The sequence below is a fragment of the Euleptes europaea genome, chromosome 3, assembly GCF_029931775.1.
Source record: "Euleptes europaea isolate rEulEur1 chromosome 3, rEulEur1.hap1, whole genome shotgun sequence".
NCBI lineage: Eukaryota > Metazoa > Chordata > Lepidosauria > Squamata > Sphaerodactylidae > Euleptes > Euleptes europaea.
Window position 1 is genome coordinate 114777243 of NC_079314.1, and position 26971 is coordinate 114804213.

The 26971-nt window shown below is 46.6% G+C and overlaps 1 protein-coding gene across 19 annotated transcripts in view; it reads right to left on the bottom strand.

Moving 5' to 3' along the window:
- Positions 1-26971, bottom strand: part of CELF2 (CUGBP Elav-like family member 2) — a 393828-nt gene that overhangs the window by 181953 nt on the left and 184904 nt on the right. For all 19 annotated transcript variants that reach the window (XM_056847601.1, XM_056847613.1, XM_056847611.1 and 16 more), the window contains exon 2: positions 10260-10456. In XM_056847601.1, coding sequence (XP_056703579.1) covers positions 10260-10456 — 197 coding nt within the window. The remainder of the gene's footprint in view (positions 1-10259; positions 10457-26971) is intronic.

The window sequence follows — 26971 nt, forward strand, 5'->3', positions numbered from 1 at the left end:
ACCTTATCGCATCTCAGAAGCTAAGCAGGGTCGGCTCTGGTTAGTACATGGATGGGAGACCACCCAAAAAGTCCAGGGTCCCTACGCAGAGACAGGCAATGGCAAACTGCCTCTGAATGTCTCTTGCCTTGCAAACCCCAAAGGTTGCCATAAGTCAGCTGCGTCTTGATGGTAAAACAAGGAGGAGATAAACTTGAATCTCCCTCACCTAGGTGGCCCAGGCTAGCCAGATCTCGTCAGGTCTCAGAAGCTAACAAGTGTTGGCCCTGGTTAGTACTGGATGGGAGACCACCAAGGAAGGCCCAGGTCGCTATGCAGAGGAAGGCAATGGCAAACCACCTCTGTTACAGTGCATTCCTGGAGGGCGGGCAAAACTACTTTGGAGGTGGCATGACTCCTATGCTGGTGGCCGTGCCACTGGTGCCATGCAAACTGGGGCACTTAACGCAGGCCCCGATGGACCACAGCCCTTAGATGCCAGAGCAGCTTCCTGCCACCATTTTCCTGTTCCATGCTCGCTATGTAGGGGATCTGGCAATACTTCACTCATTTCTCTTTACTGTTGCTTCCCCCTTCTCAACGCAAGCACAAGCCTGTATTCCCCCCCAACCCAAGCCTTCTTGTCATTCAATGCCCCAAGACTTTTTTCCTACCAAGCCTGCTTGAATTTGTTGCCACGCCAGACCTTGATGATTCCTTTTTATTCTCCTCTGCACCTTTTATCTGATTCCTCCTCCCTTCTTTGCCAGTGGTGGGAGGTTTTGGGGTGGAGCCTGAGGAGGGCGGGGTTTGGGGAGGGGAGGGATTTCAATGCCATAAAGTCCAATGGCCAAAGCGGCCATTTTCTCCAGAGAAACTGATCTCTATCGGTTGGAGATCAGTTGCAATAGCAGGAGATCTCCAGCTAGTAACTGGCGGTTGGCAACCCTAAACATACCATATCAGTATAGGGTTGCCAGGTCCCTCTTCGACACTGGCTGGAGGTTTTGGGGGTAGAGCCTGAGGAGGGCAGGGTTTGGGGAGGGACTTCAATGCCTTAGAGTCCAATGCCAAAGTGGCCATTTTCTCCAGGGGAACTGACCTCTATCGGCTGGAGATCAGCTGTAGTAGCAGGAGATCTCCAGCTAGTAACTGGCGGTTGGCAACCCTATCCCCCCCTCTTTTTTTCCACAGAATTGCCCAAAAATGCTCAGAACAGCAGGATGCACTCCCACCCCCAGTTCAAAAATGCCTGTTTCTGAATGCATTTCTGCTCAGGCAGCCCACGATTCCTGCCTTTTGTGGGGTTCTGTTTTGCCATGGCACCTGCGGCTTTCTCATGCGGAGCACATCTTCCTTTGACTCGCACCTCAAGTTTATTCTCCCCCCTCCTCAAAAAAGGTCATTTCTCTGCCGCTGAAAGGGGAGGCCTTTCCTCCTCAACACATTTTTCCTTCCCCCGCTCGACAACCTGCCTTATTTGATCCATAAACCTGCATTACCACGGCAGCGGTCCTTTCTTACAAAAGTCATTTACTGAGTGAGGGAAACCGTATCGATCTCCAATACCAATCGCTGTCCTGCTCCAATTGCCAACCTGACCTTTGACCTCGCCTCACTCCAATTCATTCTTCCTTCGCCAACCCGCTTCATATTCTGCCAGCAAGTGGCTGTCGTGACGCAGAGGCCCGAGCAAGCCTCTTTATTGCACAAAACCCATGTCCCGCCTTTCTGCCCTTCCGAGAGCCACCGAGGCGGCTAACCATTTAAAACTGACATGATACGAGCACATTTTAAAACCATCCCCACCAACACACATCATTAAAACAATCAAAACTGGAGGTAAAAATGCATACAGACATAAGAACATAAGAAAAGCCCTGCTGGATCAGACCAAGGCCCATCAAGTCCAGCAGTCTGTTCCCACAATGGCCAACCAGGTCCCTCTAGGAAGCCCACAAGCAAGACGACTGCAGCAGCACCATCCTGCCTGTGCTCCACAGCACCTAAGATAACAGGCATGCTCCTCTGATCATGGAGAGAATAGGTGTGCATCATGACTAGTATCCATTTTGACTAGTAGCCATGGATAGCCCTCTCCTCCATGAACATGTCCACTCCCCCCTTAAAACCTTTCAAGTTGGCAGCCACCACCACATTTTGGGGCAGGGAGTTCCACAATTCAACTATGTGTTGTGTGAAAAAATACTTCCATCAAAACAACAATTAAAATGTTGGGCAGGAAGGAGGGAACCAAATATGACACTTGAAAACTTTCATGCCACACCTGCATTGGCCCTGCTATTAATATGGGAGGATAGAAACAAACAAAGCAGCACGGAGGCTCTCTCAAAAAATATACACTATATTAGTGAATAAATGCTATAGTCCTATATATATAGGAGCCCCGTGATGCAGAGTGTTAAGCTGCAGTACTGCAGTCAAAAGCTCTGCTCACGACCTGAGTTCGATCTTGACGGAAGTCGCTTTCAGGTAGCTGGCTCAAGGTTGACTCAGCCTTCCATCCTTCCGAGGTTGGTAAAAGGAGTACCCAGCTTGCTGGGGGTAAAGGGGTAAAGGGAAGATGACTGGGGAAGGCACTGGCAAACCACCCCGTAAACAAAGTCTGCCTAGGAAACGTCAGGATGTGACGTCACCCCGTGGGTCAGGAATGATCCGGTGCTTGCACAGGGGACCTTTACCTTTACCTTACCTATATATATATATATATATATATATATATATATATATATATATATATATATATATACACATAAAGGTGCAAGTGGAGTAAACATGAAATCAGCATACACAGAAGTAAGAGCACAAGTACAATCAATAATGCATATAACACTGAACTGCAGACAGCGTAAAAACGCTCAGTAAAGTCCGGCTGTGCGAGAATGGCCCCAATCCGACCCATGGATACAATTCAACGGAGTGCAAGCTCAGTCCGACTTAGCGGACCTGATCCAAAAGAGGATGTGGATTCTAGATAATGCCAGCATTTCGATGGTCTTCTTCAGCTGTCCGTAGGGTTTAAAGTAAGGCAGTTCACAGACTGTCCCCTGGATAAATCAGCCTTGGATCGAGACCTCCGAAGGTTCAAACTGCATTCTCCAATATGGGAGGAGCATAACCAAAAAGGAACATCTAAAGGATTAATCATGTTCATGTTAATGGCCGCCCGGAGTGTTATAGCAAGATATTGGAAAACGGCAGAATTCTTTGCATTACGTCCATGATATTCTGAATTGTGGCAAATAGCTATGGCAGAAAAATGGACACATCGACTTAGACTTATTAAAAGCAAGCTAATATATTAGTGTTTTTTATTTTAATGAAACGTGGCATGATTTCATCTCATACACAAACCAGAAAGACATTCAACATGCATCTAAACCATTTCAAAGATTATGGAAGATCAATTAAAGTTATAATGACCCTTCCTCTTCTTCTCATTTCTAAATGTATTAACCACCTATGCTCCTTTTATACCTGCAATCAAAAGAAAAAGGTGTACACACACACACACGAATTTGCAACAAATACTCGACCAATAGTGCTGTAATTTTAGTTTCACTGTTTTCTTTTTTTCTTTCCCTCTTTGTTTGCTTCATGTACTTATGCGTTCCTGTGTTTGTGCCTTAACGCCAACAGGTACAGATAATGTAGTTAACTGAGAACCCATGAAGGGCAAAGACAATAAGGGAGAAACCTTCACTAGGCAGGCCTCGGTTTGTTTTGCACATTCTCTTTTCTGCAAATATGTACATTTGGGTTTAATAAGTCCACAATCAATACTGCGCCTTGACAATCCTGCAAGCAGCAGGCTGAAGCTGAGATGGAATCCGCTGGTGCCTCTTCAACCCGCCTTCCCTTGAATGTCAGGATGGCGAGATATTTAACCCCAGCATTGCTGGATCGCTTTTAAAAATAATGCCACATTTCCCTTTTGCTAGGGCGAGTGACCTGCAAAAGCAAATGTGGATTATTCGCAGTCTGTTGGTAAATGGCCTCTCCTCCCCAAACCCCACCCTCCCCAGGCTCCGCCCCAAAAACCTCCATGTATTTCCCAACCTGGACCTGGCAACCCTACGGAGTACACAGTACTGCCATTTATAGACCAAGGTCTGACTCAGTAGAAGGCAGATTCATGTGTTCATTGTGAGTTAACAAGCTCCATGAATTCTGCCTGGCAGACTGAAGTGCCAAAACACAGGTCGAAGGCAATAAACTCCAGGTAACTCACCCCTGCCACAAACCGATGGCCAGGTTTTGTACAAATGAAAACACTATTGATGGGCATGTCAAGGACAGTCAATGTGTAAAGTAGTGAAGGAGAAACACCTCAGTGCTTGGCGCAAGCGCTTAATGAGGCCCTGTGGCTCAGCAATAGAGCATCTGCTTGGCATGCGGAAGGTCCAGGGTCCAATCCCCAGCATCTCCAGTTAAAAGGACCAGAAAGCAGGTGATGTGAAAGACCTCTGCCTGAGCTCCTAACCGCTGCCAATCTGAGTAGACAATACTGACCTTCATGGACCAAGGGTCTGATTCATAGGGTTGCCAACCTCCAGGTAGTAGCTGGAGATCTTCCACTATTAAAGTTGATCTCCAGCCAATAGAGATCAGTTCACCTGGAGAAAATGGCCACTTTGGCAATTGGACTCTATGACAATGAAGTCCCTCCCCAAACTCTGCCATGGTTTTTGCAAGCAGCTTTCTCAAATGCTTAAAAAAACACACTTGTTTGAGAGTGCTTGACATGATGATGCTTGCAAAATGTGCAGGTGTGTGCTTGTACACATAGATACACATACCCTTGTCTGACAGTTCTCTATTTTCACAAGCTACCGGTAACTTTTCCAGCAGGAGGGGGAGAGACTAACCTACTACAGCAGATAATCTTTAAGCAGAGAATAGGTGTCAGCCCTTGAAAGCAGAGAATGGCCTGCTTCTCTCTATGAGAAGTTTTTCATGACCCCCAACTATTGACTACTTGGGAGCTTGAAGGATGCTATACCAAAAGACCAGTCACTCAGCGTCAAAGTATTTGTGGAGTTTCTGAACCAGAATTACTTGTTGGATTGCCCATTATTTCTTATACCAAGGCAAACATTACTAGAGTCAATCCTGGCCAATTTGGTCCAATGTACTGTGACGGAGAAGATCTTATTTCTACTTGCTGATACAGATGAAGAAAAAGAAGAAGAGTTGGTTTTTATATGCCGAAGTTCTCTACCACTTAAGGAAGAATCTAACCAGCTTACAATCACCTTCCCCTCCCCACAATAGACACCCTGTGAGGTAGGTGGGGCTGAGAGATCTGTGACTAGCCCAGCTGGCTTCATGTGGAGGAGTGGGGAAACCAATTCAGTTCACCAGATTAGTGTCCGCCACTCATGTGGAGGAGTGGGGAATCAAACCTGGTTCTCCAGATCAGAGTCCACCGCTCCAGACCACCATTCTTAACCACTATACCACACTGGTTCACAGAGCCAGTAATCTCCCATAAAGGTGCTTTTTTTTTGCTTTGGCAGCAAAGAAAATCCGGGCCAGGCTGATCCAACGTAGTAATACTGAACAGAATTGAAATGTAAACTCTTTTTTTTAACGGGAAGTGGGATTTACTAATCATAATCATTTGGGCAGCTATTCAAAGTTTGGGCTTGAGACCTAATTATTAGGGCTTATTCTGTTTCTTTGCAAGTCAGGAGTGGCATTGCTGCTTATTTAATGTTGGGGTATACCCAGATAACTTCGAATGTTACATTTTAAAAGAATGTTCTACGTCAGGGGTGGGGAACCTTTTTCCCCCCGAGGGCCATTTGGATATTTGTAAAATCATTCGCGGGCCATACAAAATTATCAACTTAAAAATTAGCTGACCAAGCCCCAAGCAGGCAGCTGCTCCAGATGACCCCCCTGGCATGAGCAAGCAGGCAGGCATCCAACCGGTGGCGCACGTGCCCACCTGGTGGCACAGGATGGTCTGTTGCACCAGCTGGGCATAGCCGACCAGCCGCACGCCAGAGTTGCTCCTGCTCTGCATGGTCGGGGCCAGATTTTACAGCCAGCTCCTGTTACCTCTGCCTGCAGGGATACAACGAGGACACACTGGCTAAGAACCCCCCCCCCCCCGCACATGCTGGCCCTGCCCCCTTTAACGGCTCCATTGTCGCCAATTCTGCCCCCCAGCCCTCTTGTAGTACAGAGGGAAAACGTTTCTCCATGGCCTGGGTGGGAAAGGGTTAACACAGTTTCTTGGGCGGCCCTAGCAGCTCCATAGCTAATGACTCTTCTGCAAGTGGGAAAAAAGGTTCCTTTCCTCGGCAAAACAAACTCACACCTGCCTTGAATAGAGGCTATTCCTGTCCGCGGGAGGGGGAAGATCACCAGTCTTAGATCCTTCTGAGCTAGAGATCTGCCAGGACCCACAAAGGGCCAGACCAAATGATTTTGTGGGCCTTAAATGGACCCCGGGCCTGACATTCCCCCCCCCCCCCCGTTCTACGTCATGGTCCAGTATTTTGATAAACTCTGCCGGGTTAGAGAGATATACTTTTTGAGTTTTAATCTGTTACCAAAAGATAACTTTTATCAATGATTGTTATATGGATTTTTGTCAGTTCTTTTAACGGCCTGTGGCCATATGCAATAAACCTGAACCTGACTACTCAGGATCCAATTATGTGCTGCGCAGAACTTTATGATTTTTTCTCCTAAAGTTTTTTAAGAAGAAGAAGAGTTGGTTTTTATATGCTGACTTTCTCTACCACTTAAGGGAGACTCAAACCGGCTTACAATCACCTTCCTTTCCTCTCCCCAAAACAGACACCCTGTGAGGTAGGTGGGGCTGAGAGAGTGTGACTAGCCCAAGGTCACCCAGCTGGCTTCATGTGGAGGAGTGGGGAAACAAACCCAGTTCACCAGATTAGCCTCCGCCGCTCATGTGGAGGAGTGGGGAATCAAACCCAGTTCTCCGGATCAGAGTCCACCGCTGCAAACCACTGCTCTTAACCACTATACCACGCTGGCTCTCAAGGCAGTCTGGGGTGAATGTGATGTTTCTATCCTGCAGCCTCAGCTGTTTTGTTAGCTGACTTGAGTTTGTGGAAATCATGTGGGGCATAAATGTTTAAATGTATAAAATAAATCGGAATAGGAAAAGAGTGATCTATATAGTCTGGCGATCAGTTCTAGTTCTGGGAGAACTCCAGACCCCACCTGGAAGTTGGCAACGCTTGCAAGAGAAAAAGACATTGGGTTCTTTAACCCTTTCAGACATTTCCCTTCTCTCTGTCGCACACAAACATGCACATGGAATACAAAAATTGACAATCAGCAGTACACATCAGTACACATCAGTACACATCAGCAGTACACATCAGCAGACGGTATTCATCCTAGAGTTGGAGAATGGCCAATGTAACACCCATTTATAAAAAAGGTTCCAGGGGGGACCCAGGAAATTACAGGCCAGTTAGCTTAACGTCTGTTCCGGGTAAATTAGTGGAAAGCATTATTAAAGACAGAATTGTCAAGCATATAGAAGGGCAAGGTCTGCTGGGCAAAACCCAACAGAGCTTCTGTAAGGGTAGGTCCTGTCTCACTAACCTGTTAAGACTATTTTGAAAGCATCAATAAGCATGTGGACAGGAATGAGCCTGTGGATATTGTGTATTTGGATTTCCAAAAAGCTTTTGACAAAGTCCCCCACCAAAGACTGCTAAGCAAATTTCATAGTCATGGGATAAGAGGACAAGTCCTCTTATGGATTGAGAGCTGGCTGAAAAATAGGAAGCAGAGAGTAGGAATCAATGGTCAGTTCTCACAATGAAGGGATGTGAGCAGTGGGGTGCCTCAGGGATCTGTGTTGGGATCGGTGCTTTTCAACCTGTTCATCAATGACCTGGAGTTGGGGTTAAACAGTGAAATAGCCAAGTTTGCAGATGACACCAAATTATTTAGGGTGGTTAAAACAAAATCGGACTGTGAAGAGCTCCAGAAGGATCTCTGCATACTGGAAGAATGGGCATTAAAATGGAAAATGAGATTCAATGTAAGTGTAAAGTGATGTACATTGGGGCAAAAAATCCCAACTTCACATATTCACTGATGGGATCTGTGCTGGCAGCGACCGACCAAGAAAGGGATCTTGGGGTGGTAGTGGATAGCTCAATGAAGATGTCAACCCAGTGTGCGGCTGCTGTAAAAAAGGCAAATTCTTTGCTGGCCATAATTAGACGAGGAATAGAAAATAAAACTGCTGATATCATACTGCCCTTGTACAAATCTATGGTGAGACCACACTTGGAATACTGTGTACAGTTCTGGTCACCACACCTAAAAAAGGATATTACAGAGCTTGAGAAGGTGCAGAAAATAGCAACCAAAATGATTTAGGGGACTAGTGCTACTGCACTATGGGGAGCGGTTAAGACGCTTAGGGTTGTTTAGCTTGGAAAGAAGGCGGCTAAGGGGTGACATGATAGAGGTCTATAAAATTATGCATGGTTTGGAGAGAGTGGACAGGGAGAAGTTTTTCTCCCTCTCCCATAATACTAGAACACGGGGTCATCTGCTAAAGCTGGAGGGCGAGAGATTCAAAACAGATAAAAGGAAATATTTTTTCACACAACACATAGTTAAATTGTGGAACTCCCTGCCCCAGGATGTGGTGATGGCTGCCAGCTTGGAGGGCTTTAAGAGGGGAGTGGACATATTCATGGAGGAAAGGGGCATTCATGGCTATTAGTTGGAATGGATGCTGGTCATGCTGCATACCTGTTCTCTCTAGTATCAGAGGAGCATGCCTATTATTTTGGGTGAGTGGAGCACAGGCAGGATGGTGCTGCTGCAGTCGTCTTGTTTGTGGCTTCCTGGGGGCACCTGGTTGGCCACTGTGTGAACAGACTGCTGGACTTGATGAGCCTTGGTCTGATCCAGCAGGGCCTTTCTTATGTTCTTACGTTCACATGAACACATGAAACTGCCTTATACTGAATCAGACCCTTGGTCCATCAAAGTCAGTGTTGTCTACTCAGACTGGCAGTGGCTCTCTAGGGTCTCAGGCAGAGGTCTTTCACATCACCTACTTGCCTAGTCTGGAGATGCCGGGGATTGAACCTGAGACCTTCTGCATGCCAAGCAGATGCTCTACCACTGAGCCACGGCCATTCCCCAATTAGGTTGCACATCCCATTTTTTCTTCCTAATTATGGCCATTTTTTCCCCTTCAGGTGAACTCTGGAGGTGTAAAACTGGAGAGTTTTCAGTCCAGACTATGCCAAGTGGAAGGATGAAGGTCTGGAAAAACACAGATCTCCCCTCAATACAGAATTGGCAGCTGCACAGAGAGATCAGGCAAAGGAGTGAAGTAGGACATTTGTAGTTAGAGGGTAGAGAAGGCATTTGGTAATGACAGCAGAGGAGAAAGTGGGAGCCCTCGGTTGTTTTTGATGAGAGCTGTGAGGAGACCAGACAACAGCCTAGCAAATGGCTCAAAGAGATCCTCCCTCTTCTTGCCCTTTCTGGGGGAGCAGCATTCTTTGCTCAGGGCTGGCTACGCAAAACAGAGCTGTAATAGAGTGAAACCTTCGGGTCCCTAAACTCTCCTCCCTATAATGATGAAGGAGGAGGAAGAAGAAGGAGAAGAAGAAGAGGAGGAGGAGGAGGAGTTGGTTTTTATACGCCGACTTTCTCCACCACTTAAATGACCTTAGAAGTCATTCTGTGCGCCTTGAAAACAACACCACAGTTATTTTAGAGCAATGCAGATGTTTGAAATGGGGGGAGTGGCAGGAAGCCCAAACCTCTTCTCGTACTTTAATTCAGGAGCCCAAAACCTGGGGGAGAAATTTGTCAGAGGAGAATTTTGGAAGCATCCCGAATGCCTATGATTTGCTTTCTGATAATAACTCCCGGATTCTTTCATACAATATCAGCAATCCTAACATAAGCCAAATGAAGACACACAGCAGTTTTTATTGTTATTTTACAGGGTTGCCAACCTTCAGGGGTTGGCTGGAGACCCCCCACTATTACAACTGATCTCCAGGTGACAGAGTTTGCTTCACCTGGAGAAAATTGCTGCTTTGGAAGATGGACTCTATGGCATTATACCCTGCTGAAGTTTCTTCTTTCCCCAAACCCTGTTCTCCCCAGGTGCTACTCCCAAATCTTTAGGATGTTCCCACCCTGGAGTTGGCAACCCTATTATTTTACCTCTACAACAACCTCCACTTTATCTTTGAAAGTTAATGTTAAGATCTCTGTACCTTTGCTTTGGGGAGGATTCTGACTCCTATCTCGGAGAACGTTGATCTGGTAGACTGCTCCGTAAGGCTCAAAAAGTTCTTTCAGCTCTTTTTCCGACCAGGAACGGGGGATCTGTCCGACAAACATCTTAATGGCATCTGGGTCTGGTTGGTCTGAGTGATCCAAAGCTCCATTCATCTTGTTAGCTGTGCCGTTACTAGGGAGGGCAAAGAAAGAGTGGAGAGTGTTATCAGAGGAAACATTTTAGAAATAATTCCACTTGTGTGCAAAAAAAGGCAATAACAAAAGGGAAGAGGAGATATGGGGCAAATAAAGCCTGACTGTTCTCTCCATGCTGATTAAGTTCTGCCACTAAGAAAATGCCAAGTTAATGCCACAAACAAAAAAAAATGCAAATCTGTAATTACGTTATCCTCTGTTTGCCCTTCTCGGCAAGCCGCTGTTTGAATCCATCGTGTACCGAGGGGGTGGCAAGTTCTACTCGTGAAACAACGTGTGTGGATGTTGGAAGAAAAGGCCGTTTCAAGAAGTATGGGGGCTACTTGATAATCACATGGTGTTCTGCAGAACAGAGCCTCAGCACGGGCATTCCTGCTAACAAGAGTCCGCTGGCTTTTCTTTTCCACGCATGCACATTTGGAAATTTTTAAAAAGTCACACAAAAGGAATGCAAAACAGCAAGACAGTCGACGATTAGAACATGAACCCCAAGACGAATGTGCAGATTCCACGAAACCCGCCCTGTGCATGTCAAATTGCTACACCAAACATTTGAAAACACTCCAGCGGATAAGTTGCCTACACGGACCCCGTAGTCTTCCAGCCAAGAAGAGCCGGAGTGGAATTGTAGTTAGAGTGTTGGACAGCGACTAGGGAGACTTGGGTTCAAATCTTGTTGACCTCAAAGATGTCACTGAACTTGATTCTAGCTGAGTCCCTAAAGCAGGGGTGTTGAACTCAATTGTTACGAGGGCCGGATGTGACATAAATGTCACTTGGTTGGGCCAGCCCAGATTGAGAGTGGGGTGTGTGTAGTTGCATTGGCTGGCTTGCGGGCCGGATAAGAGCTCTCAAGGGGCCAGATCCGGCCTGCGGGCCGTATGTTTGACACCCCTGCCCTAAAGTGTGCTGTTCAGTTTGCATTCCTTCCACAAGGGCACCTCCCTGCTTGCCAATGGGGTGATATTTCTCCGTGGCAGGGTATTCCTGAGTGCGATGCAAGTAACTGCACGGTACCCATAAGTTGTACATCAGTCAAGGATTGCCACAAAGAGAAGGCAAAACCATGGACTTTACTTACCAAGAAAAAATCATAACATAGGTGTGAAAAAAAGCAAGTACTGGAAGGAAAAGCCCCGTGTATATACGTTTACCTTGAGGCTACAAACTAGCGCAAAGGGAAATGATTTAGGCTCCCACGCCTCATTTGTTCTGAAGCGTCAGCACACCTGAACGCATTAATATGCCTAGATTAACTTCTGTACTTCTCCCAGGTCCTGAAGGGAGGCGAAGTGACATGAAAGGCACATTTCAAAAACTGACAATGAAAAGTTTGATCACCAGTTTTGCGACGTGCCTAACCTTGGCTTGCGCTGCCACGGGGATACATTTCAATTAGCCAAACGCCATCTTTCGTTCTCTTCCTCCCAGTTCTCCTAGATCATGGCGGGGGGAAAGAGCATCCCTGGATGTCCTTTTAGGGATGCTGGGAGACTTGAATGTGAGTCTCAGCAAGGCGGCTGGTTTGAGTAAAGGCCCCGGTCCCTGCCTCCACAGGCAAACCCTTTGACACCCCTTCAGTTTTTTCTCTAGCTGATCCCATGGGCAGAAACTGTCTCCTTTTCACCTTCATTCCAAGGATCAAACTCCCTTTCTCTTTTTTATTCTAGAAGTGCATCAAGTGTGCCATCACATAGAACAATACAGATGGAAGGAATCTCCAGGGTCATCTAGACCAACCCCCTGCACAATGTAGGAAATTCGCAACCAACCCCTCACTTCCCCAGTGACCCCTGCTCTATGTCCAGAGGGAGGCAAAAAAACAAAAACCCTCTGGGATCCCTGGCCAATCTGGGCACGGGGATGTGGAAAATTCCTTCCTGACCCCAAAGTGGTAATCGACATTACTGTGGGCATGTAAGAAAAGGCCACAAGAGCCAAGCACTGACTCATTCCTTCCTGTCCTCCCCCCCCCCCCCATGATCTGCCTAAGTTCATAGAATCGGTGTTGCTGTCTGATGGCCATCTAGCCTCCGCTTAAAAATCTCCAAAGAAAGATAGCCCACCTCCTCCTGAGAAATCCTGTTCCCCTAAGGAACCGCTCGGTCAGGAAGTTCTTCCTAATGTTTAGCCAAAAGTTCTTTTGAGTTAATTTCAGCCCGTTGGTTCTGGTCCGACCTTGTGGGGAAAATAAGGCTGCACAGGTAGGCAGGAAGGGCAAGAAATACTAGGTGCAATGTAGAGAGTTTATTTATCCCTTCCAGATCCCTACGCGTTTTGCATATGGCTTCATCTGGGGATCTTCTACAAAGATTTCTAAGCTCCCACCTTGAAGAATTAAGGTGGGAGCTGAGAAATCTTTATAGAAGACCCCCTGATGAAGCCATATGCAAAACGCGTAGGGATATAGAAGGGATAAATAAACTCTCTACATTGCACCTAGTTTTTCTTCTCCTTCCGACCTTATGGGGCAATAGAAAACACGGCCATTTTTCATCTTATCTGCCCCCTTGCAAATTCTCCCACCGCCTGCAGCAAAAAGCTTTCCACGCTGACCGCACGCCTTTTCCCCAGCAATTCTGGGGGCATCTCGGAGCGCCATTGCCATAGCCACCATGAATGCCACCATGAACGGCTTTGTGCACCACCCACATGTGCGCTAGGAGCCCAAGCGACAAAGCACTGACAATCAGGCAGTGCACAGGTGTGAGCGGGCCCCACCAGAAGCCACAGGCCCTGGCCGTTGCCCCACTTCAATGTATGCTGATGCCAGCCCTGCCCTCAACTGTCAAGATGTTCCCACACAATCCAATGCAGAGTCACTCTGGTCTAAGCTCGTAGATTTCAGTGGGCTTTAGACAAGAGTGACTTGGTATAAAACGGCCCCTAATCCCAGTGCACCCTCAGTGCCAAGCCGCACACGCCAAGGTGTGCAAGAAGAATAGATTGCACTGGGAAATGAACAGATCCATGTCTCATGCCTGATGAGGGGGGATATGCAATAGGATTCTCTTTCCTGAAATTATTTTTTTGGCGTATGCATCTTGGCTGCCATCTGATCAGCGTTTGTTGCTCTCTGTTGCCAGTCTCTAATGAAGAAGCTAATTTCCAACGGATTTGTTTTGACCTTACTGCTTCTGGCATTTTGGGTCTGGGGTTGTTTTTCGGGCAGCGGCCGTCGCCAGGATTGTAAAATGACATTAACATAATTCTCTAATCGCCTCCGAGAGTGGCGGCCCCCGCCTTTGTCGGCTGGCGGTGGCGAAGAAAAGCTGGCGAGGGTGTTCAAAAGTCAAGCTGGCATGGTTTGGAAAAGGGAGGAGGAATATGCCCGGAGCCATGAGCGGTCAGCCAAAGGGAGCCTCAATATCGCTCCCATTTTGAAAGCTCCTACCCTGCCAGAAATTTTGTTAGTCTTTAAGGTGCTACTGGACTCTTGCTCTTTTCCTGTTTTGAGTTAACCGGATTCAGAAGCTGATCCGGGAATTTTGATATTCCCGGTGGTTTATGTTTTTTGTTCCTGCAACAATGCAGTATTTTGGGCTTACATAATTTGCCATTTCCCAAAGCAAGATGAATTTTCAAGGAAAGTCACTAAAGGATTTGTTTCCTCACAAGGGAGGGTACTGGAGAGGTCCAGTGTTTCTGTGATACTGCTTTGGTCTTTTATGCATGGGAGCTTTACCTGAGGTTTGTTGCTCACTGGACCCATACCTTCCTGTTGGGAATCTATGCACCAGCAGTCTCCAAGCTCAAATCAAGTCCCCGCCCCTTTAAATGCTGCTTTGTAATTGGCTTTCTTTTAGTGCTTACTGTGAGAGAAAATTCTCTTCCCCCCCCCCCCCGGCTAGCTCAATCTTGTCAGATCTCAGAGGTTAAGCAGGGTTGGCCCTAGTTTTATTTGGATGGGAGACCACCAAGGAATACCAGGGTTGCTTTGCAGAGGAAGACAATGGCAAACCACCTCTGCTAGTCTCTTGCATCAAAAACCCGATAAGGGGTCACCAAAAGTCGGCTGTGACTTGACTGCACTTGACACACACAAATAGGGATCATAGGCCTGACCTGAAAGGCCCAGGCTAGCCCAATTTCATCAGATCTTGGAAGTTAAGCAGGGCTGAGCATGGTTAGTACTTGGATGGGAGACCTCCAAGGAAGACCCAGGTTGCAACCCTTTAATCTCCCATCAGATTCTCAAATGAACACATGAACACTTGAAGTTGTCTTATACTGAATCTTATACTGAATCAAAGTCTGTATTGCCTACTCAGACTGGGAGTGGCTCTCCAGGGTCTCAGGCAGGTGTCTTTCCCATCACCTACTTGCCAAGTCCTTTTAAATGGAGATGCCAGGTATTGAATTTGGGACCTTCTGCATGCCAAGCAGATGCTCTACCACTGAGCCATGTCCCTTCCCCTAAGCTACAGCCCCTCTTCTCATCAGCCTCCACCCAAGAATATGCTTGCATGTGTGCCACAGCTGATCATGACGGACCATCAATGCTCATTCCAAAAATATCTTCCAGCCATCAAGAGCCTCTCAGCAAACGACAGGCAGCTCACTCTAGAATATACTATAAGCAAGCAACCAAGTCATTCGACAACAGATGGCCTTCCCTTCGCTCGACGCATGAGTATTGCTATTATAGCGTTCCCTCCTCAAGCCTCCAGATGCACAATGGGCTCATGAGAAGCAGTCTGCCACTTGCGCTGAAAAGTTATTGATGACGCCGTCACTGCTTGGCACGCCCTCATGGGAGGATGGGCGCCTTCCTGATTCCCTTTCCCACTGTCCTCCGCAGACCCTCGATTCAGTGCAACGGAACATGGGGGAAATGGTCACATCTGTCCTGCAAAGCTCCAGAGACTGGCGGTGTGGGCGGGGCTGCTTCTCATATAAAGTCATACATTCCATGTAATTTCAAATGTCATCAGAATGGCCACAAGGACACGTGGCCTCAAGGAAACCATGTTGCTCCCAGTTCTCTCTCTCTCTCTCTCTCTCTCTCTCTCTCTCTCTCTCTCTCTCTCTCTCTCTCCCCCCCTCTCTGTCTGTCTGTCTATTTATCTATCAATCTATCTTATCATCTACCATGTTTCTTATTAACTTCTATCTATCTGTCTGTATGTGTGTCTATCTATCAATCTATCTTCTTATCTTCTATCTTCGTATCATCAATCTTCTATCGGCCATGTTTCTTATTAACTTCTCTCTCTCTCTCTCTCTCTCTCTCTCTCTCTCTCTCTCTCTCTCTCTCTCTCTCTCTCTCTCTCTCTCTCTCTCTCTCTCTCTCTCTCTCTCTCTCTCTCTCTCTCTCTCTCTCTCTCTCTGTCTAGTTGGACACTGTGTGAACAGACTGCTGGACTTGATGGACCTTGGTCTGATCCAGCATGGCTTTTCTTCTTATGTTCTTCTGTCTGTCTGTCTGTCTGTCTGTCTGTTTATTATCCACCAGCAGCATTTGACACTGTGGGGCATGCCAACTTGTTGAGGCATCTGGAGGTAGAAGTAGGAATTGAGAGTTCTGTCTTGGATTGGTTCACATAATTCCTTATGGCTAGGTCTCAGAGGGTTACATACATGAACACACTTGAAGCTGCCTTATCCTGAGTGCATTTGGTTTTCTTCTTGCAAACTTGGATTGCGTCTCCCACCTGTTGTCCCCGCCCCACCCCCAAACTTGCATATTGCTGTTTGGCCATTGAAGATTTACAAGGCTGTTCCACAGCTTGCTCAAAAACACCTGGGCCAGATGAGGCAGGGAGGGGGACGCTCCCCCCACGGAGCTCCTGTTTGGAAGCTGAGCGCCTGCTCCTGAGAACTAAAGCCGAGCAATTAGTCCCGGAAACAGTCTGCGATGCCAGGCATTTCAACATTGGCACAGACACATGTGCCAGCTTACTGGAGGGATTGAAGAGAGGCGGAAGGTTATTTTGGTACCGTCTGAGATGACAGGGCCTAGAGTTGCCAACTTTGAGATGGGAAATTCCTGGAGTTTTTGGAGGCAGAGTCTGGAGCGATGGGAGGGAGCTCAGCAGGATGTAATGCCATAGCAACGAGGATGATCAGGGGCCTGGAGACCAAGCCCTAGGAGGAAAGGCTGAGGGAGTTAGGAATGTTTAATCTGGAGGAGAGAAGGTTGAGGGGGGACATGATTGCTGTCTTTAAGTATTTGAAGGGCTGTCAATGAGAGGAGGGCAGGGAGCTGTTCCTGTGGGCAGCAGAGGATAGGACTCACAATAATGTGGGAAGAAAGGTACCGGCTGGTTAGTAGGAAAACTTTTTTTACAGTAAGAGCTGTTCGACAATGGAATCAGCTACCTAGGGAGGTGGTGAGCTCCCCCTCACTGGCAGTCTTTAAGGAGAGGCTGGACAAGCACTTGTCAGGGTGTTCTATTCAAATTAACAAACATCAAGGAGTATGAAATGGGTGGCACTGGCAAACTTGGTCAGCAGAGATGTTCAGGAGGGCCGGACTGGGGCCACACAAAGGGATCTCAAAGAGCCAGCAGTGGCCCATGTGGGCCAGGGGTTACAAGAGTTTCCTCTGGAATGGGGGAGTGGATCATGAGGGTCCCAGAGTGGTGCTGGTAAAGGGATTTGTTGAAGCATGACGGGGCACCTTAGGCCATAGCCAGCCCTCCTCACTAGAGGAGCAGGACTGCAACATCTCCAGGTAGGTCCAAGCCATCCCCAGGCAATTTGCTTGTGGGGCGTGTTGAGGTCAAAAGAAGAGCCTTTCTGGATCAGACCAGGGGTCCATCTAGTCCAGAATCCTAAGAATGTCAGAAGAGCCCTGCTGGATCAGACCAGTGGTCCATCTAGTCCAGCATCCTAAGAACATAAGAAGAGCCCTACTAGATCAGACCAGTGGTCCATCTAGTCTAGTATCCTAAGAACATCAGAAGATCCCTGCTGGATCAGACCAGTTGTCCATCTAGTCCAGCATCCTGTCTCACACAATGGCCAACCAGTTCCTCTGGAGGGCCAACAACAGGCACAGAGGCTGAGGCCTTCCCCTGATGTGATCTCCTGGCACTGGTATTCAGAGGTTTACTACCCCTGAACATGGAGGTTCCCTTTAGTCACCATGGCTAGTAGCCACTGACAGACCTGTCCTCCAAGAATCTGATGAGTCCCCTTTCAAAGCTGTCTCTCCCTGTGGCCATCACTACAACGTCACTAGGTAGGATCTATTCCCTAGACTGAAGGAGCTGCCCATACCCTCTTTAAGCACTCCATTGTACTGAGAATGATAGTACCTACAGAGTTATTATTTTCCCTCTACCAGATTTATTTTTCCTCTTACCCAAACCAGTCTTCTTTCTTTCAGGGGAAACTCATGTACAAAACAAAAAGCCTGTCCTTTTCAAAATCTTAAATACGGCAAGGAGTATTTTTTCCAAAGAAACGTACTACTGCTTGTTATTACTAGTCCTCTCCCTGCATCAAAAATGGTCAACAAAAGCATACTTATGGAAAGTGTTTCCTTTGCTGACCATTTTCGCCCCCTTCCCTTTTTAAAGGCATCCAGCCTCCCTCTCGCCAACTTCCTTCTCTTTTTTTACTTCCCTTTATGACAAACCAGTATTTGCAAACCTTATAATAGATTCCTTATTTCGAGAGGCCTAATGGCACCAGAATTTCCGTCACCTTTTTATTTAACCAAAATTCTCTGGATGGCGGTGGGCTCTTTTTTTTTTTTTTAAAGAGAGGGGGGAAAAAACAAAACATCTGGCGCAGAGAATACAGATGATCATTTGTTTATATCTTTCTCTCTCTGTCTAACTGCCTTTTCCAAACACAGCCAGATGGAGCCTTTCAAAATCAAATTAATTTCAGATTAATTCACTTGGGACCATTGCCAGTTCCTTGACTCGATGCTTTGAGGCACTATCTAAATTGATTTACAGTCATGAACTTCAAAGAGCTCCAGCCCTGAGGTATACAGGGAGGAAGGTACGCCCTCTTGCAGGGAAAACCCTCCCAAACGACAACCCGGCAACACTACGAGCGACCAGGTCGCTCCCTCTTACCATCTGCGATTGCCTTTTTACGGGTGTCTCCCTCCCCCTGTCCCACTGTTTGAGTCTGATTATTATCTTTCTGGGTGGTAGTGTTACAACCTGCCCTTGGGATACAGCGGGATTATATTACGGCCCGACGGGATTTAGTCCCCGAGCAGAACGCAACAGAACAGAGCGGAGTGCAACTATCCTACATACTTAATCTAGAATAACGCTCATTATTATTATTATTTTGTGCCTTTGCGACCCCGTAGAGTTTTCAAGGCAAGAGACATCTGAGGTGGTTTGCCATTGCCTGCCTCCACGTAGCAACCCTGGTGTTCCTGGGAGGTCGCCCATCCAGGGCAGGAGATCTCCTGCTGTTACAACTGATCTCCAGCCAATAGAGATGAGTTCACCTGGAGAAAAATGGCCGCTTTGGCAACTGGACTCTATGACCCATCTCCAAAGTCGCTGTCACCAGGGCTGACGCTGGGCATTTTTCTCCAGGCCTGTTGGCAACCCTGCCTGAGAATGAGGGGTCTTTAAGCAAGGAATCTAAGGACGGCCCCATCAGACTACAGTTCCCAGGATGCTTTAGAACAGCTGCACGGAGAGGAAGGGATTGGTACAAGGATCAAGGGAAGCATTTTTCCTCCTCCCTTCTAGAGTCGATCTTCAGCCACTCATGCACACAGGTCATTGCTTTCAGTGGGAGGGCTGTGAGCATTCCCGCAAATATTTCCAGAATCCCACCTCACATCCATAGGGTTGCCAGGTCCCTCTTCGCCACCGGCGGGAGGTTTTTGGGGCTGAGCCAGAGGAGGGCGGGGTTTGTGGAAGGGAGGGACTTCAATGCCATAGAGTTCAATAGCCAAAGCGGCCATTTTCTCCAGGGGAACTGATCTCTATTGGCTGGAAATCAGTTGTAATAGCGGGAGATCTCCAGCTAGTACATGGAGGTTGGCAACCCTACACATCTGGTATGACCAGGAGAAGCTTGCAAGCTGGGTCCATTTGCTGTGACCTATAGTCGGTGTGCTGTGGTGGTCCGAAAGCCAAGGACCAAGGAGAACAGAGTTCCATTGAGCCTTGTGCTAATCTCTTCCATCATCGAATCATAGAGTTGGAAGGGACCACCAGGGTCATCTAGTCCAATCCCCTGCACAATGCAGGAAATTCACAAAGACCTCCACCAAACACCCCCAGTGACCCCTACTCCATGCCCAGAAGATGGCCAAGATGCCCTCCCTCTCATGAACTGCCTAAGGTCATAGAATCTGCATTGCTGACAGATGGCCACCTAGCCTCTGCTTAAAAACCTCCACGGAAGGAGAGGTCACCACCTCCCGAGGAAGCCTGTTCCACTGAGGAACCGCTCTAACTGTTAGAAAATTCTTCCTAATGTCTTGACGGAAACTCTTTTGATTTAATTTCAACCCGTTGGTTCTGGTCCGACCTTCTGGGGCAACAGAAAACAACTCTCCAACCCAAAAAACATCTGGAACATAAACAGCTTTACAAGTTTTGGTAAAGGACACCCGCGAAGGTATTCTTCTGACTTCCTTTGATAAACCATTCCAGACAGCCGAGAGGGTAACTGGGCCCAAGAAGACTGAACAGTCCTAAGGGAAAGCACGGAAGGCAGGGACTTTTGACAGCTGCCTAATTGGCTCGTGGATTCACAGAGGGACGGCGCCTGCATCTTAAACTGAGCCCGGAAAGAAACAGGCAACAGGGAATTTGCTTCAGAAAGGAGGCAATATGCTCACATTGGCTTACTTTGGCCAAGCGACAAGGGCTGCCCTACGTAGGACTGATTACAGTAGTCCAGCTTCAAGGGTTGGGTACTATGGCTTATTTTGCCACTGAGCTGTGGCCTCATCCTACTTATCACCTGTGATTTGCAGACAAAGTTCAGACATGTGGATCTTTAAAAGATACCAATCAACCCAAGCATGTATTAAGGACATAAGAACATAAGAAAGGCCATGCTGGATCAGACAAAGGCCCATCAAGTCCAGCACTCTGTTCACACAGTGGCCAACCAGATGCCTCTAGAAAGCCAACAAACAAGACAACTGCAGCAGCATTGTCCTGCCTGTGTTCCGCAGTACCTAATATAATATGCTCCAGCATGCTCCTCTGATCCTGGAGAGAATAGGCGTGCATCATGACTAGTATCCATTTTAACTAGTAGCCATGAATAACCCTCTCCTCCATGAACATGTCCCCTCCCTTCTTAAAGCCTTCCAAGTTGGCAGCCATCACCACATCCTGGGGCAGGGAGTTCCACAGTTTAACTATGTGTTGTGTGAAGCAATACTTCCTTTTATCTGTTTTGACTCTCTCTCCCTCCAGCTTCAGCAGATGACCCCGCATTCTAGCATTATGAGAGAAGGAGAAAAAGTTTCTCCCTGTCCACTCCCGCCAAACCATGCATACTTTTACAGACCTCTATCATGTCTCCCCTTAACCACCTTCTTTCCTAGCTAAACAGCCCCAAGCGTTTTAACCGCTCCTCATAGGGCAGTTGCCCCAGTCCCCTGATCATTTTGGTTGCTCTTTTCTGTACCTTCTCAATCTCTGCAATATCCTATTTTAGGTGTGGTGACCAGAACTGTACACAATATTCCAAGTTTGGTCTCACCATAGATGTGTACATTCTTTTGAACTGGATTGAATAATCCCTTTTCATCCCATACCTCCATTGATCCCGATTCCCCAATTCTTCCCATGTAAATATCTAAACTGTACTTTTGGTATAAGAGGCAATAATCATAAAATATTATGAATTCTCAAGTATGATCTCAAGTATGATTCTAAAGTATGATCTCAAAACAGTGCAGCCAGGTAAATGCGGCCATTCTGTATGGATACCTTTCATCTTTTGACTCATTGCAAAGGCAATTTGGCTTTCTACAGAGATGTAACCGTCAGCTCTGGTAAATTATAAGATAAATGTCAGGCAGTGATAACCATGTTAATGATGCTTCATTGACAAACAGCAATAACGTTCTCATGAAAGGCAAATTTCGGCTAAAGCAAGCCTGACTTGTTGAAGGAAAGAGTACACTGTGATTAAAGATCATATCTAATAATAAAAGTGTCTGACTTCCATGAGGATGACAAAATCGGCACATTGGGACCACCCACAGTCAAGGTGAGGGTCTCTACCTACTCAGAGGAAGATCCAGAAGAACCAAGTTCAGAATCTCTATCCAGCCATGAAGTTCACTAGGAGACCGTGGGCCAATCGTTGGACCTAACCTACCTCATAGGGTTGTTGTTATGAGGGTAAAATGGGAAAAGGAGAACTAGGAACACCCCCAAGCTCCTTGGAGAGACAGAAATGCACTAGATTAGGGGTGTCAAACATAAGGCCCACGGGCTGGATGCGGCCCCTTGAGAGCACTTATGTGGCCCGTGATTCAGCCGAGGCAGCGACTCCTGCCCCACTTGCAATCTGGGCTAGGAGGGATGGGCTGGCCCGACCAAGTGACATTTATCCTCTCCTGGTATACCCCCCCCGAAGGACATTAAGATCGTCCGACGAAATTTTACTGGTGGTCCCTGGCCCTAAGAGCGTGCTGCTGTCCTCGACAAGAGCCAGGGCTTTTTTGGCCCTGGCTCCGGCCTGGTGGAACGCTCTGCCTGGTAACCTCAGGGCCCTGAGGGATCTGAAAGTTTTCGGCAGGACCTGAAAGACAGAGCTTTTCCACCAGGCCTACAATTGAGGACAGCCGCCTATATTTGCTCATATTATTTATACCATCTACTGGCCTTCCCCCCTTTTCCCCCTTAGTGGGAACAAGTAGCAAAGGGTTGCCACCTATACAGACCCCTACAGCTTTTAGACTTGTGAGCCATCATGTTAGGTTTTTAGAATTTTATTGATGGTTTTATTATGGATTTTACTGTATATTTATATTGTATATTGTTGTATTTTTAAAATGACGTTACCCTCCCTGAGCCGGCTTGCTGGGGAGGGCGGGTTATAGATCTAACAAATAAATAAATAATAAATAAATATCCACTCCTCGTAACAATTGAGTTCAGCACCCCTGCGCCAGATAGATGTCTGAATGACCCATCTGAAATTTCAGACTGCGGAACGTCAACACAACACTTGTCAACCGAGACAGTTCACACATGCGGCTGAGCCACCGAGCGTACGAGAATCAAGCAGTCATCCACACACCCTTTCAGTAACCTCTGAATTGTCCCTGACTCCTATACCGCTTTCTGAAAGTCCAATACTAGAGGTGCTTCATTTACAATGCAGAACTCCGGATCATGTATGGTAGAAGACCTGCCGCATGTGCTTTTCCACTGGGCTCTGGACATTGCGATACGACCTAGATTGATCCAGTGCATACCACAGGTGTTGGTCTCAGAAGAAGCGCGAGCAAGATTCTTGCTGGCGGATGTAAATTTATCTATTACACAGAGAGTTGCCTCTTTTTTCATTAGACTGTTTAAACTACGGAATGGTTGTAATAGGCCTCATAGGTAAGGTAAAGGTCCCCTGTGCAAGCACCGGGTCATTCTTGACCCATGGGGTGATGTCACATCTCGACATTTTCTAGGCAGACTTTGTTTACGGGGTGGTTTGCCAGTGCCTTCCCCAGTCATCTTCCCTTTACCCCCAGCAAGCTGGGTACTCATTTGACCGACCTCGGAAGGATGGAAGGCTGAGTCAACCTTGAGCCGGCTACCTGAAACCAACTTCCGTTGGGATCGAACTCAGGTCGTGAGCAGAGTTTTGGACTGCAATACTGCAGCTTACCACTCTGCGCCACAGGGCTCCTACAGGTAATATAATGACTTGATATAGAAACATAGAATCATACAGTTGGAAGGGACCACCAGGGTCATCTAATCCAACCCCTTGTGCAATGCAGGAAATTCACAACTACCTCCCGCACACACACCTAGTGCCCAGAAGATGGCCAACATGCCCCCTCTCTCAGCCAAATTCTCCAGCCTGTCAAGATCATCCTGTCAAGATTATGGTCCACAACATCCTGGTGAATGATTTTAATGGGGGGAAGTTTTTATTGTTTTATTTCAACGTGTAGTAGTAGATGTTATTGTGATATTGGATCAATACAGCTGTGGGTTGAATTTTATTTCTATTTTATTTTGGGTGTAGCTGGATTGTTAAGGTCTGTGACCACAACACGAATACATTTGATTGGATGGGTATGGCAGGAAAAAAATCCACAGTTGTTAAGGCAGACAGAGATTCTGCTCATTCACCGAGAACATTAATTGCAATAATTAAAACCACCACCACCCTTTCCAATAACTGTCTTGCATCAGGCATGAAACCCTTCATTTCCAGAGAAATGGTCTTGCAAAAATACAGCGGGCTTGCAAGCCCTGCCTGCCGATAACGTTCTATATTTAGCTCCTTCCCTCTCCACGCTCTTTTCAACGCCTCAGCTGGGCCAGTAGGCAGAGAACGCTCTACACAGCTTCAGATGCAGCTCATGAAGACTCACAGATCTGGAGGGAACTGAGCCTGCGGATGGGTGCCAGGATCTCTCGGTCTCCATACAGCACCCTGCTCGAATCACACGGCATGCGTGTGCACAGAGGGATTTTCTTGTCTTTTTGTTAAATGGCATCAGAAGATAGCTGCATCTTAAAACCTAAGAGGTCATGGAGGCGGACAGCAGCAAATCTCAGGCCTGGTCCAAATATGCAAGGTGTGTGTGTGTGGGGGAGCCTTGCTGGGGTAGAATACACTGCAGGTCGTAGATTTCATCTTGGAATCTTCCTCTGCATGAAAACTCCACACATACAGAAAAGTAGCAGCTCAGGGAGAAAGGTTTCCCTTTGCTTGGTGTTGTACTTCCCTATTTGGAGTGAATGTTTTACGTAGAGGGGCATTCCAAAATGTAATCATCTTGAAGGGGTACAGGGCATTCTCTCACCCCCCCCCCCAAAATAGAAGCAACCTTGCAGTTTTAAGAAATGAATGCCCTGTAGGCCATTATGAGGGTTACTAGGCAACCACAACATTATTGCCAGCATTCAAGCATTGATTTCTGTCAGCAAAAGCCAAAGGGTGACAGGGAAATTTCCCAGGGCTTTTTGGGCCCCCAGGTCTACTTGATTCTCCTCCTCCCTTGCAGCTAGAATTGCCAGGCCCCTCTTTGCCACCAGCGGGAGGTTTTGGGGGTGGAGCCTTAGGGGGACGGGGTTTGGGGAGGGGAGGGACTTCAATGCCATAGAGTTCAATTGCCAAAGCGACCATTTTCTCCAGGTGAACTGATCTCTATTGGCTGGAGATCAGTTGTAACAGCAGGAGATCTCCAGTTAGTGCCTGGAGGTTGGCAACCCTACTTGCAGCAACTCAGAAAGAGGAAGTAGCGTGGGGAGGGGGATACAGAGGCGGGTTCCCCACTTGTACATCCTAAACAGCTACACTTCAGCTACCTACCTACATCAGACGGTAACTATTGACAGTAGATGTGCATGGACATAAATATGCTCCTTCTATAGTTCCATGGGGGGAAAACACACCAGATAAGTCCAATAACATAGACTCTCCTGTCTACACCACTGTAGATCTGAAGAACGAAAGCTGCACACTCACACAAGCTCTGCCTTCAAAGAAAACCTTACAACAAAATCCCTAACAAGGAGGAAAGTTGTTGGCGCGAGACAGAATCCCACCATTCCTTTTGAAACGGTCGCGCTCCGCTATGGCTCCCAAAGGCCAGTTTGCTCTCCCACCAACCTACACAGAAGCACATTGTTACACAGCGCGCCTCTTGTTGCCTCAGAACCCAAGCAAGGGGACAATCTGTTTTCACTTGCCACTTTGAAGCTCTCTCTTTTTCCAGAGAAAGAAATAAAAACCTGGACGTACAGCTGGTGCAAGCAGCTAGAAGAGAGGCGTAAGCCTTAACGTTCATCAAAACCACTGGTGTGCTTGTCACAAGGCCCGGATGAGAAGGACAGGGTCTGCTAAAGTGCAATGATTCATCACAATGGACACGAAAGTCTCAATAGTACAAAGTTCAAGCCTCCATACAGGTAAGGTGGTAGAATATTCACAGTAATGAGATATAGTACCGATATAACAATGCATTCTTCTTATTTTCTAGTACCAGTAGACCTCAAGAATCACTATCGTTTGCCTTCCAGTATACTCATCTATCTGGTAGAATCAGCCAAATTATTAAGAAACATTGGCATTTGATAGCTGACATCCCCGGATGTGAGATACCACCCCGCATAGGATATCGAAGAGCTACATCGTTGCGTGATAAACTTGTACATTCAGATATGTTAGAAAATCAATCTGATAATAGAACAATTGGAGATTTTAGATGTCACAAATGTTTAGCTTGCAATTTGTGCTTGGAAGTTAAAGAATTCAAACGCACAGACTCGCGGTTTGTGTTCCGCTTGAGAAATTTTACTAATTGTAAAACAAAAAATATTGTTTATTGTCTCTTATGCCCCTGTGGCAAATTGTACATCGGATCCACTGTCAGACCTGTTAAGAACAGAATATTAGAAGATAGGTCCTGGATCCGTGCAAAAATTATAGACACTCCAGTTGTACAACATTTTCTCACCCAGCGCCATTCAGAAAATGACTTACGTTTCTTTGTTATATGGCATCTAAAAGGCAAACGGGTTGACAAGCGTGATACTGAAAGAATTCTACGCCAAAAAGAGGCTTTTTTTTAATACACCTCTTTGATACAATAACCCCTAAAGGTTTGAATTTAGAAAATGATCTCTCTTGTTTCATTTTAAAATTGGCAGCTAGCCCTTTAAGAACAGCGACTTGTACGCCAAACAGCGATCTGCTGGCTATACAGCTGCACAGTGTTAGGCAGACAGTAGTTTTGTAGGCGATTCTGACCACACCTTGTAGTATCCCTGCTGGGAACTCAGAAAGCTATCCTAAAGTAGGAAGATGGAACATGACCTTATGTGATGCCGAGACTCTGACATTTGAAGATGAGAATGAATTGTGAAAATCTGCATTGTAAGTAATAACTGAAACATAATATTGTAACAAAGATTTGATATTTATTTAAACCTAGAAAATAAGAAGAATACATTGTTATGTCAGCACTATATCTCATTACTGTGAATATTCTACCACCTTACCTATATGGAGACTTGAACTTTGTATTATTGAGACTTTCATGTCCATTGGGATGAATCATTGCACTTCAGTTTAGGATAGATGTAGTTGTTATATAAGTTAGAATCCTTTTCATTGTATAATTGTGTAGCCTATTAATATAGCTTTTGCGCTTTGTTACATTTTGCATGTCTGTGCTAATTTCCAAAAGTTCGTGTTACTTGCACAGTGGTGTCTAAGGATTTTAAAAAGAAAGTTTTTTTTTTTAAAAGCTTCATGTGGGATCAAAGACACTAGTGCATCCCAGATTCCTCATGTCATCTTACATTCTTCACAGGTTAAATTAGGTTTTGCTGGGAACGGCTAC